The sequence below is a fragment of the Haliaeetus leucocephalus genome, unplaced genomic scaffold, assembly GCF_000737465.1.
Source record: "Haliaeetus leucocephalus isolate CR32 unplaced genomic scaffold, Haliaeetus_leucocephalus-4.0 Scaffold556, whole genome shotgun sequence".
Classification (NCBI taxonomy): domain Eukaryota; kingdom Metazoa; phylum Chordata; class Aves; order Accipitriformes; family Accipitridae; genus Haliaeetus; species Haliaeetus leucocephalus.
Window position 1 is genome coordinate 7,325,551 of NW_010972992.1, and position 12,800 is coordinate 7,338,350.

At 35.8% G+C, this 12,800-nt stretch overlaps 1 protein-coding gene across 2 annotated transcripts in view; it reads left to right on the forward strand.

Moving 5' to 3' along the window:
* The window catches only part of PRKCZ (protein kinase C, zeta), a 66,743-nt gene that overhangs the window by 28,808 nt on the left and 25,135 nt on the right, over positions 1-12,800 (forward strand). Inside the window, exons 5-10 of one of the 2 annotated variants that reach the window (XM_010577462.1) lie at positions 1,174-1,259; positions 4,224-4,355; positions 6,097-6,178; positions 6,893-6,945; positions 8,976-9,164; positions 12,134-12,231. In XM_010577462.1, the coding sequence (XP_010575764.1) occupies positions 1,174-1,259; positions 4,224-4,355; positions 6,097-6,178; positions 6,893-6,945; positions 8,976-9,164; positions 12,134-12,231 (640 nt within the window). The remainder of the gene's footprint in view (positions 1-1,173; positions 1,260-4,223; positions 4,356-6,096; positions 6,179-6,892; positions 6,946-8,975; positions 9,165-12,133; positions 12,232-12,800) is intronic. The other variant, XM_010577463.1, reaches the window with a different exon arrangement.

Consider the following 12,800-nt stretch of genomic DNA (forward strand, 5'->3'; position numbering starts at 1 on the left):
CTAACACCCATAAAAACAGTGTAAAATACTTTTCCTGGAAATGTTTTAGGGGACGTCAGACTTATCTCACTGTCTAAAATATGCCTGTTAACTTTAAATACTGCAGTAAACTTTGAGAACTCCTAAGTTTGAATCTCTTAATAGATGTAATTGGAACTAATTATTCAGCAATGAAAATCTTGCCAAATCTGACCTTTTTTTTTTTTTTTTTTTTTTTTTTTTTTTCCCTTTTGATAGCAGGAATATGTTGTCAGTTTTATCATCATTGCTGAATTTTTTGCTTAACTGACTCCCTTCTTTTTCCCCTTGTATTCCCTACTCCACCCGGGACCCACTTGTATTGCCTGCTATGGAAAGCTCCTGATCCTGGTTATGTGGCAGGGGTTGTCTGTGTCACCGTTACAGCTGTGTGTAGCTCTAAATAGGACTGGTGTTGCACAATGCATTTTTAACACTTAATATTAAATATCAAATTCTGTAATTGGCTAGTCATGCAAAAATTGCACGTACGTGAAAAGTGGCAACCAAAGTAATTTGGATTAGATGCTAGGTACTGTTACATATGGCCCCTTGGAAAGTCTGGCTTAAATAGATTCAATGATTTCTTATTGTTATGTTTAGAATATATTAGAAATAATCGCAGACCTGCACTTGAAGTGTTTCCCTAACAGAAGAAATATTTTGATAATGTTTAATGGCATGATAAAAATGAGGTCAAATAATGTAACTCTCAAGACTTGTAATATCTTTAATATTTGCATATCTAAAGCATTATTAGCACCAAACACCCTTTACGTGTTTACACGTGAAGGTGACATGGTGAGATCAGCACTGTAATTTTACCAGAGGCAGCTGTTTCTTTTAACAGTTATCTGTCCCTCTCACCTGAGCTTGAACAGCAAGCAGCCAAGAAACTGTAACAAGATTATGATCATGTGAGGAAAAAGACAGGGATAGAGAAAAGGGAGAGGCAGTGGTGAAAGCACATCCTGCAGAAGCTGTCATTTACGTCTGCCTTTAAAAAAAAAAAAAAAAAAAATCAGCAGGGATTTTAGCTGTGCGTTTATATTTAGAAAAGCAAGATTGTTTTAAGTCCAACTTGCTTAACATAGTGTTTCTAGTATTGCTGTGTTATCATGCTGCTGCTTTACACCTTTTTAATTTCTTTCTTAGAATCAATCTACCGACGTGGAGCCAGAAGATGGAGGAAGCTGTACCGAGTGAATGGGCATTTGTTTCAAGCCAAACGTTTTAACAGAGTGAGTACTATTGCATAAAATGTTGGATTTTGGTAATGTTCTGTGGTAATTGTTTTCTCAGTCTGTGCTTTTTCTGTATTTGAGTGTTGAGAAGAAAGGAAAAGCAAGATGCTTATTCATGTGAATTCTCGGTCTATGCAGTGTTATTCAGGTCAGAAAAACTTGAAAGTCTTTGAATGTGGGATGGAGTTAATAATATATGATTGGTGGAAATTGTTTTTAAAGCCTCTAAAAAACTGGTTTTGTGACTATTTAAACTGATGCAGCTTTTTTCCTCTCCATTCTATGTGATTTTGATTGCATGTTAGCATAATCTTTTACCTTCAGTACTTTTTGTTGTTCTGAAAGATTAGAGCTCTTGATGTTAGCTTTAACTGTTTTGAATCTGAGGTATTAGATAATCTAATTAAGAAAAAAAAAATCTGGTTTATTGAGCTAAAATACAACTGCGTTAAGAATCTGACTTAATCCACATGAGCAAGTGCATGTAGCTTTAAGGCTAAGACACCTCCTTCACTTATCTCATTATGCCTAAGTATTGCAGCATATATACAAATGTAGTATACACTTTTGGGAATTCTGTACAAAACAGTGAGGTGAGTTAACATTTTGATTCAGCAGTAACATTTTTTTTTAAATTAAATTAGTGTATTTTTTTTTTCCTAATGCTTCCCACCCCAAAAACTGCATTGAGAGAAGGAAAAGCCTCTTAAAACTCAGTATCTTATCACTAGACATGTGAAAGATGTCATATATCTGAATTATAACATGCATTTGTATAATGTGGTATACCAACTCAAGTTTTTAAATTTATAGTATGAAATGTATACTTTTCTGTGCTTCTTTGCTACATAGTTAAAACATATTTCTTTGAAACATTGTGAATGCATACCTGCCACATAAATAATCCATAATGTTGTAGATAATGATGTTTTAATTGAAATTAGGCAAATAGTGAATATACACATAAAGACTTTGAAACCTTATTAGCATGCCCATTTGTCAACAATCTTAAATGAGACTACTTTGTTATAACTGTATGAAATCATATAAAGGCAGAACACAATCCATATCCAACTGAAGTCAGTAATAAAGTTGACATAAACTGTAAAATGTGACATTAAAATGTATAAATTAATAATAAGTTATGGCCATATATGTAGTACTGAATTTGATACCAAATTTTAATGTTGGCTGAATTTTTACGACTGGACTATTACTTCATGAATTCATTGCATTTTCAAAATAACCTTTAAAATTTTTTTCAGATAATTCAGGTAAACAAACACATGCAAGAATCTAAACTTTAATCTTATTTAACATAATGTAAAGGTTAACTCTTTGTTATGGATGTATTTGTGTGTGTTTTGGAGAGGTATGAGAGGGATACCTGTACTACTGAAGGAATTTGGGATCTGCCCCTACATCCCACACCCCCCCTTGTTTCCCTGCATCTGACTGAAGTAAATGAGGTTATTTTCTTCTATGTCATTTCCAGGGCCTAAGACATTTTATTTAGTCTTAATATTACTGCTGCAAAACCTATACAAGAATGCTGAAGGAAGTCTGATGGACCAGGAATTTTGAAAAAAGTGGCTATAGATGTCCAAGGCTTCCTCTTGTATTAGGCAGTATGTCGTTTGATTTTTTTTTTTTATTTATTTATTTTTTTTCCCCCTGGGCAATGCAGTTTGGGTTTCTCCTGATCAAGGAGGACTGGCTGTACAGATGAATGGGATGTAGTTAAGTTTTGTTTTCTACAAACTATCAAAATATGAAAAGGGCAATACAGAAAATGTTTTTTAAAAATGATCCATTCCTTGATTTTTTTTTTTTTTTTTTTTTTTTTTCCCCTCTAATACTACTAGTGAGGATTTATAGTAGCTTAATGCTTTTGGGCAGGACACCCTGTGTGATTCATTAGTCTGAGGATCTGAGTAACCGCACTCTAACTTGCAGTTTGCTGGGAGGAACAGACTTTCACTGTTTTGTGGCTTTGGGACAGTTGCAGAGTTCTGTCTAAGCCTGAAATGGGGGATGAGCGCAGGACTTCATGTGCAGATTGCAGAATGATAGGCAATGTCTTAGCTTGTTACAGTAATTACTGGAGAAAATTTGCAGATAGGGAATAATGAGTAATTTTTCTGTTAGCAACCTGTGTACTGTGTAGAGGGAATAACTAAGACTAGGTGACTTCCTGGTATGGAAGAATCTTCAGATTGCTGTTTGGCACTTTGGATAAAGTGGATAAAATGACCACAGCGCACACACTGGAAAAATTTAAAGACCTGCCCTGTTAAAGTCAGCAGTAGAATGTCTGGCTTCTTAATTTGTCCTCATTTTGATTTAATTTATTCAAATGCCATTTTGTTACATGTATAAAAAAGGCTGTGTATTTGTTCTATTAAATAGTGCAACATACAGAGGTTTTACATCAGACTTGATAGATTAATTTTAATTATGTGAAGTTTCTACTGATGTTCTACCACTGTTAAAGTATATAGGTGCAGATATAGAACATTCTTCATACTTTAACTTGTCTTTTGTAACGTTTTGTGCCAGTGTTCTCCAGAGCAGTCCATTTGGGTGCTTTTTATGCATGTTTGTGTAGTACAAATTCCTGTCAGTTTTGTTTGGGTAACCTCTGTCAGAACCTGAAATTCAAAATATACTTTCTTTCTAAGACTGATTTGCTAATGTTAGGCTGTGATATGTTCCATAAGCTTGAGAGACTTGCAATCCTTTTTCAATGAAAGTTAAGAAAACATTTATCTGAATTCTAAGTATGAAGTATAACCTTCAGTTATTAGGGAAACGCTGGATATTCTAAAAGAATTATTCTTGAACATCTGTTAGGAGGTGACTAGGATGGGTTCTTGTAGGGTGGATTCTTGCTGCTAGATAACTACTCACCTACAGAAAGGAATTGATAATTGAATTGATAATATCCGTTCTGGCTTTTAGAGAGCGTATTGTGGCCAGTGCAGTGAAAGGATATGGGGTCTCGGAAGGCAAGGCTACAAGTGTATCAACTGCAAACTGTTGGTCCATAAACGTTGTCATATACTTGTTCCACTGACCTGCAAAAGGCATATGGTAAGTTTGTATTTTGTACAATGCTACGGCGTTTCACTGTGTCCTGTGTTGCTGTTTGTAGATGTGCATCCTAAGTAATTAAATGCTGTGCATGGTTGTGGATTTATAACACTTGGTGGCATTTGGTTTTCAGTTTCTGAAATGTCTGTGGAGGACAAGCCTCTGGGTTGTAAGCAGTAGAGAGAAAGTGAGAAAAGAAAACTTGTGATATGATTTAAGCGTGAGCAAGCTTGAGTTTGACTTCTCCAGTAGACGTACTGTATTTTACAGAGAGATAAAGAGTTGTCATTGACAATTGTAGCATTTGTTTCTTTTAGCCTATGGGAATGCCTTAAGAACTAAGGCACTTATGTGGTTTTTGCACTACTGCTTGCAAAAAGGTTTGTTGCTTTCATGTTGTCGTGGTTTAACCCCAGCCAGCAACTAAGCACCACGCAGCCGCTCACTCACTCCCCCCCCATCCAGTGGGATGGGGGAGAAAATCAGGAAAAGAAGTAAAACTCCTGGGTTGAGATAAGAATGGTTTAATAGAACAGAAAAGAAGAAACTAATAACGATAATGATAACACTAATAAAATGACAGCAGTAGTAATAAAAGGATTGAAATGTACAAATGATGCGCAGGGCAATTGCTCACCACCCGCCGACCGACACCCAGCCAGTCCCCAAGCGGCGAATCCCTCCCCCCCACACTTCCCAGTTCCTAAACTAGATGGGACATCCCATGGTATGGAATACACCGTTGGCCAGTTTGGGTCAGGTGCCCTGGCTGGGCATGAGAAGCTGAAAAATCCTTGACTCTAGTCTAAACACTACTGAGCAACAACTGAAAACATCAGTGTTATCAACATTCTTCACATACTGAACTCAAAACATAGCACTGTACCAGCTACTAGGAAGACAGTTAACTACATCCCAGCTGAAACCAGGACACATGTTCTTGCCGTCTCAGTTTCCCCAGTACTGTTCTCATCCTCTCCATTTCCCTCATATATTCCAGTGGCAATGCAAGTGTCTTTCCTAGGCTTTTAACATTAATCTGTATCCCTGAATTTTAGCCCCTCCCCATACTCATCACAGACTGTAACCAGTATCTCGCTGGTTGTTGCATCGTGTTTTTTCTAACTCTAAAATTAAACCAATATTTTTCTTTATTGGTACTGCATGTGATCTGTTTTGATGCTACTAGATTCTTTACCGATTTATTTATGCATGTTGCTATACCTACTGGAGTAGTCCTACATGTCTCACGAGTTGTGAATGAGACCAGTGTCCAAATGTACTATAAAACTATTTGGTATTGTGATCTTTACTCTTGGATAATGAGTAACAATTCCTGCTTTTTAAACAGGAAAGGAAGGCGCTCTAAATTGAGTGTGTAACTTCATGCTGAAGTGTTTACTTTGTTGCAGTTCCATGTGAAACAGACTCAGAAGTCTTAAATAGAATTAAAGTTTGAACTTTGCAATAAAATACAGTAGTCTTACTTTTTAGAAAGCAGCTAAACAGCTGTTGTAGTTGCAGTGAATGGTTGACATAGCATTTAGGCTTTTGGTAGGCTGGTTTTATGATGCATTACAGAATGTTAATATTTGGAAATACTTTCTACAAAATTCAGTTTCATTCTGGAAGATACAAATGTAAGGTTCTCACTGTATTGTAGTTATATGGCAAGACATAGTCACTTAAGGGACTGCATAAACCAGTGGTTTTTTCCTATATAACTTGTGTGTTTTGCAAGGATTCGGTCATGCCTTCCCAGGAACCTCAGTTAGATGATAAAAATGATGAAGTTGACCTCCCTTCAGAAGAAACTGATGGAAGTGAGTACTTTCTTGTCAAGTTGGAATTCATGTGTTTCCCCATTTGGAGGCCCAGTTTCCACTCTACCTGCTCGGGCTTTTTAAAGTTTACTTAAGATTAGCTCTAGTTTAGTCCCATGAACTAAATGCTTGTTAGGGACTCAATTACAGTAAATGTACTTCTGGAGCATATTATCTGGTTTGGTTTCATCCTAAATTCATATGCTCTGAAACAATTCCGGAATGTGAGGTTAAGCATGGAGCAACTGGCAACAATAGATTTGCTTTTTAAAACAAACAAAAGACCTGTACTTCAGATCCAAACCATGATGCTAATATAACGGCACCCTCAGACTTTAAGTATTTCTTAATTTTGTGCAATTTGGAGTACTCTTTCTAGGTTAATATTTTTGATGGTTTAACCTGTCTTGTTTTAAGGGCCCGTTTATCATACCCATTCTCCAAAATGACTCTGGCCTTTGTCAGATACTGTTATGAGCTCAAAGGTTCCTTGACGAATTTCTTACTGTCTCAGAGCTGGTTGTTACTGCAGTGCCCTTAGGGTCTGCTGTCAGGATTACAAGAGTAAGGTGGAAAAATTTGATCAACTGTCCCATAGTATTTAAAGCAAACTGCTGACCCTAAGCTACTAAATCATCTTTCCATTATCAATTTTTAAAATTATTTCTAATGAAGGCCTGAATAACCACACTATTTGTTTGATTTCTTTTCCAGTTCCCTACATTCCTTCAAACCGGAAACATGACAACATTAAAGATGACTCTGAGGTACGTTTTAAAAATGTTTTCATAATCCACATTTACAGACTCTTAATCATACAACTTTTTATAAAATAGCTTATTATTTGTCCTATTTTTTTTTCTGCTACACTTTAAAAAAAGAAGTCTGGGTTTTCTTTCTGGAAACTTGTTGGTTTGGATTTTTTTGGGTTTTTTTTTTAAGTATTTTTTGTTGGATTTTTCAGATTTCTTCTGTATACAGCTATTGTTATCCCAATCATGATGTGAGAAAGGTATCCCCCCCTTTTTTTTTTCTCCTCCCCTCCATTTGTGTTGGAACAGTGATTTAGCAGAGGGTTTGACTTTATTGGTACTTGCAATAAATGGTGGCTTTGACATTGTCTTGTTTGCTCTCTCTAATGGATGTACACCCTTTATCACCCTCAGGCTACCTCTACAGGCTATCGCTGTGAAAGTTGGTTTAGTCTGATACATTAACTGTCCAGCTCTGAGATGTTTCATATAAATAATACCTAATAATTTATAGACAGCTTCTGTGGAAATGCAAGTAGAATAACATACACTTAAACTCTGTTTTTCAGCTCTTTTGTAGACAGTCTGACACAATCTCTGCATACCAAGAATGTTATACCCTTAAAGCAGTTTGAAAAAACCTGATATGCTTTAATTCTAAAGGGCTTCAAGACATTTCTTTTAAAAATGCTTCTGGCATATTTAAAATAAATAGGATGCACTCTGCAGGACACTAGCAGTTTGTTTGATATCCCACTTTTAACAAGCCTGCACCTTTTTTTCCTCTACCTCCACTACAATACTTGTCACTACCATTATTTCACACTTGAGTAGTTCCTGCTCTTGGGTGACTGCCTTATTTTCAGTCACGTGTCTTTAGATTTTATCTCAAATTCAGAGGTGGAAGGGTATAAATTTAAAACATGTCAGAGAATTTTAATTGCTATCTACTATTACTGACTTCTGCTATGGTTAGTGCTCAGGTAGATATTGTTTGTGTTTAAATTTTGATAGGTGCTGTTTGCTCAAGTGTCCTGAATTATCCTGCTCTGATTTTCCCACCTTGCTGTTGAGCTTTACTAAAATATTTTAAGGTATCCTACAGAGAGGAAGTGGCATTCTGGGAGCTTTGTTGACTACAATCTTTAAGCTCAGAGCAATCTCTTCTAATAGCAGTCAATCCTAGATCAAGATTCTTTATATAAATACTTTCCGTAGTTCAGCAGAATGCTGATCTGTCTACAAGTACAGTAGTATGAGGTCAGATAAAAATAGGCCACAGAAGTATGTCAAAGCATTGTATATATTGGTAAAACATGAAATGGTAAAGTACATGCAGCATTTGTCTGGTTCAACTGCTTGATCTTCAGTCTCATGTGTTCACATCTCATTTCAGCAAACAGCCAAGTAAAATGTATCTTTTGAAGTAATGAATTTTAAAATAACATTCTTCTTAGTGGAGTATTTCCTGCAAATTCTCACTTCTGAGAAATTGGCATCTGCTTCTGTATGTTCCCAGGCACCTATTAGAAATCTTTATTTTCATTAAAACTATAGTGAACTTCATACAGACAGCTGTTGCCCAAACTGAAACCAAGACAGGTATATTCATTAGCAAACTAATGTTTCCTTATCCGTCGTCTTTTACATAGCCTTCATTAATTTGTACTACAATATCTGTCAAAATATGAAAGATGCTCTTCACTTAGTGCAAAGTGTAATTCTACGTGGCTTGTGGTTCAAGAATTTGAATAGAACTTCATTTCCCAAGGCATTGCTTTCCATTTTCCAGTAGGAAATATTTAAATGATTCATTGAATGAACTACTGCCTTGAAAAACACAGTAACTTTTAGTAAGAACAAAACCAATACCAACCAAACATTGCTAAACAAATGTGTTATAATCAGCCATTCAGATCTGTGTGCCAGTGGCAATGGCAAGGAAACTCAGCAAGTTCTGTCCAGTGGTTAAAGACCTCATTGCTTTAATAGTTACTTGTTATGAAAATGTCTTCTGTTTCTAGCATCTGTTTCTTTTTATACAGGATATCAAACCAGTCATTGATGGAATGGATGGAATTAAGATTTCTCAGGGGCTTGGACTACAGGACTTTGATTTAATCAGAGTTATCGGACGTGGAAGTTATGCCAAAGTTCTTTTAGTTCGGTTAAAAAAGAATGATCAAATTTATGCTATGAAAGTAGTGAAAAAAGAATTGGTCCATGATGATGAGGTAAAAGTCTGTGTTAATTGCATTCTGTTACATATTGTAAAAACGTAATATGCTTTAACAAAAAAGATTCAAGTAAGAAAGCAGCTAAGGTTTTAGACAACATTTCTGTAATAGAAGTTTTATTGACTTTTGAACTCATTTGTTATCAACTGTCTGCATGAAACACCAAGATTAAATCTGAGAGAAATGTCCCTTATTTTAGTAACAATTGACAACTATTAATTGTCTTAGTATGCATGTGAAAAATATGCCAACCTCCATGTGCTAATCCAAGTGATGAGATAAATAGGGTGGAATTTGGGCACTTAATTTTGAAAGAAAACAAAGATGTTTTCCAAGACAAATGAATGTAGCTGTAAAGTATTGTCTGTATTTCAGCATAGGACCTGAAACTGTGTTCTTATACTTACGATTATAGAACTTATGTGCAAGTGACACAGTACTCGGATATTTTTTTTTCCATGGGTTTAAAAAAAAATTCTGTTACTACTATTTGAGGTCACTATGGTTTAACTGGCTTGTAAAAAAAAAAAAAAAATCTGTCTGTCACAGAAATCAGTGCTGCATTTCTCAATTATTTTCAAAATCCTGTTGAAATTTTTTTAATACAGGATCTCAAATGCACAAGTCAGGGTGGGGAGGGAGAGAAAAGGGAGAAAAAAGCCTTCATCTTTTTCCTATAATACTCATACTTCTTGAAAGGTATAGAGTTTATATCCATTCTGCTTTTTTCATAAATGTGATGAACCAGTCACAGCATGCAAGGAAGGCAGATTTGAACTACCTACAGTGCCATTAGACTGGAACCTGCTGTGTTAAGTAACGGAGCAGGGGATGGGGCAACTGGAATGCATGTGGTCAGACCACAGCCCTGATAAAATGGCTGAGGCCTGACAGAATGATAATAAATGTTGTCAGGTGACCAGCTTTATTGGAATGCTGCAGTGTGACATGCTCATGCAGGAGTGGCAGTGTCTCTGATGGGGTACATAAAGCATGACACTATTAAATATTTGAAGAGTACAGTAGTACTGTGTCATCCTTTTGGGTGGAATCCCAAACTCTAATTAAAATAAGAGATGGACCATCAGTCTCACCTCATAAAGAATTTCTTATATAGCTGTTCTTACAATATAAAGTGAACTTATCAAATAGAATGCAATTTTTAAGCTGATGATGTTATATTAATTTTATGCTGTTAGGAAGACTAGATTTCTTGAAAGAAGGATATTGAAAAAAAAACCCAAAATACATTGGTTTAAGTACTATTTGTGTTGGTAGTTTCAGTTAGTTTCTCTGGCTGCCATTTTTGTCATTATTCCAGAGGTTAGGGTTAGGAAAGTAAAGTTGTAAAGTTCTTCTAAAATACTTTGACCTGCTCATTTATTTGATGTTTCTTTTCGTGACCGAAGATTAGACTGTGTGGTTTGTTTAGTGTTTCCTTTTTAAAATATGTTTTTCCAAGAAGGTAGAAGCTAAAGAAGAATATTATTTAATGAGTTACGCAGTTGTTCCTGAGAATCAGAGGTAGATGAGAAAAGTCTTTCTTGAGTAGTGGCTCTCATAGATAATTGCATAGAAGGCTGAGCTAATTGGTTTTTCTTTTCTATAAGATAGGCTGTATAATGAAGTTCTGGGAATTGGTAGGAAATTAACTGAACTCTGTGAATGCATGAGATACTGCAAGTAATGGAAACTTCACCTACTAAGTGTTTCATGGAGAAAGAAAATTAATTATGTAGCAAGTATCAGTATGTTTAAATCACCTAGTGCTTTCCAGGTAGTGGTTGATATTGGAGAGAATTAAAGATTATTTTCTAAATGAGATTGAAGCAAATCAAATACCTGGGCTTCTGCTATTAGATTTTTCTGAGCTTAATCTTGTTAACAGTAGTGCACTAGTACAATAAGTACACAAGTGCAATAATGAAGGGGTTAGTTTAAAGACTCTTAAAGAGAAGCTCATTCAGCAAAACCAAAAAGAAGTGAGCATGTTCATTGTTTTATTAAAAATGGGATTTGGGGCTTGTGTTTGGACCCAGGTTTAACCTTCCAAGGTGTTGTATCTTCAGGAGTGTCGAAATGTAAAACCTAACAGATTTAATTTGATGGTGAAATTTCTTGATTTCCTTTGAGACTTCAGTTTCACTAACTATCCTTGACATGAAGGTCTGGTCTCTGAGTATCTGTCTTTGTTGTCTCTAGATTGGTTGGGAAGCTGGAAGTATCTGTTGGAAATAGAGAATTTTTAGAACAATCATATTTCTAGTTTATTGGCAGGATGCTGAGTGTTTGCGGGGTGGAACGTGATTGGTGTATTGCATGAAGAGTGAATATCTACTGCTAAACACAGTTGTCTGTAAGGTTTGAATCTTGCAGTACTATGCCAGTATCATTCAAATTTTGATAGGTTTTTATTACATGGTATTGCACTGGCTATTCGGGACTTTTCCCTGTTGAAGTATTAAAGGTAGTCTGTGATACTTTTAAGAATGATTTTGGTTGGACAAACTAATCATAATTGGGTTTTGGTAGTTTCATTGAATTCATTTTCTCATCTGAAGCTCAAAATGAAGTTCAGTTTACTTGAACCTTTTAAAAATTGGATATTCAAATTGCTTGTGTTACTGGCATGAGTTGCTTCAGCAGCCCTAGGATCTTTTATCTAAGATAATTGAATTTATTTCTATGAAGCAGTATGAGCTGTGTATCAAATATTGCAGATGTATGATGTTTTTAAATGGCTTAAATTTTGTGCAGACCTTACTAAATGGTTAAGAAACTTCTGAATATATAATTGAATGGTTTTATAACTTCCTCCAGATTTTAGGGGGTTTTGTCTTTCTGAAGAACATATGTAACAATGACGGTATTATGTAAGGGAGCATAGATGTTCACAGTTTCTTTTCTGGGAATACCCGCAGTGGTTATCCAGCAGGAGTTCTGATTGTTCAATTACTCTATTTCAGGATATTGATTGGGTACAGACAGAGAAACATGTGTTTGAACAGGCATCCAGTAACCCATTCCTAGTTGGTTTACATTCATGCTTTCAAACAACAAGTCGGTAAGAAAGATCTGAAATTATTTTGTTTTGAAAATCTTGATCATTGTACTAACTGCTTCTCATAAAGCAAACATAACCACTGCCATCACATAGTCAGTAATTTTTGGAAGGAAGCATTAATATCGTCAGGGATTCACTACTACAACAAAGCGAGTTCTAGCAGTGTAGCTTAGCCAATATGGCTTGGAGAAGAAGGGCAGGGTTTTCGAGGCCCAGATCTGAAGGGATAAGATGCATGAGAAAGAGGAGGAACTGCGCGCTGTCTTCCTGAGCACAGGCTGTGTGGCTTCAGGAGTAGGAGGATGGTGGTGGGGTAAAACAGAGATAGTTTGTAAGAGATAGTTTATAATACCTGATTCTACTGGGGAGGGCCAAACTCGTTCTCGGAGGGCCAAACTGTAGTTCTCTGTTCTTCAAAATAGCGTAAGAGTTGGCCTGCTCAGTAATAACAGCTTTTAATAATAACTTAAAAACCTACATGTGTATGAAATATTTTTTACCTATGAGGCTTATGAGCCCTTAGCACATATTGATGAAGTACGTGATTTGATTTGAAAAAGTGCTTAATA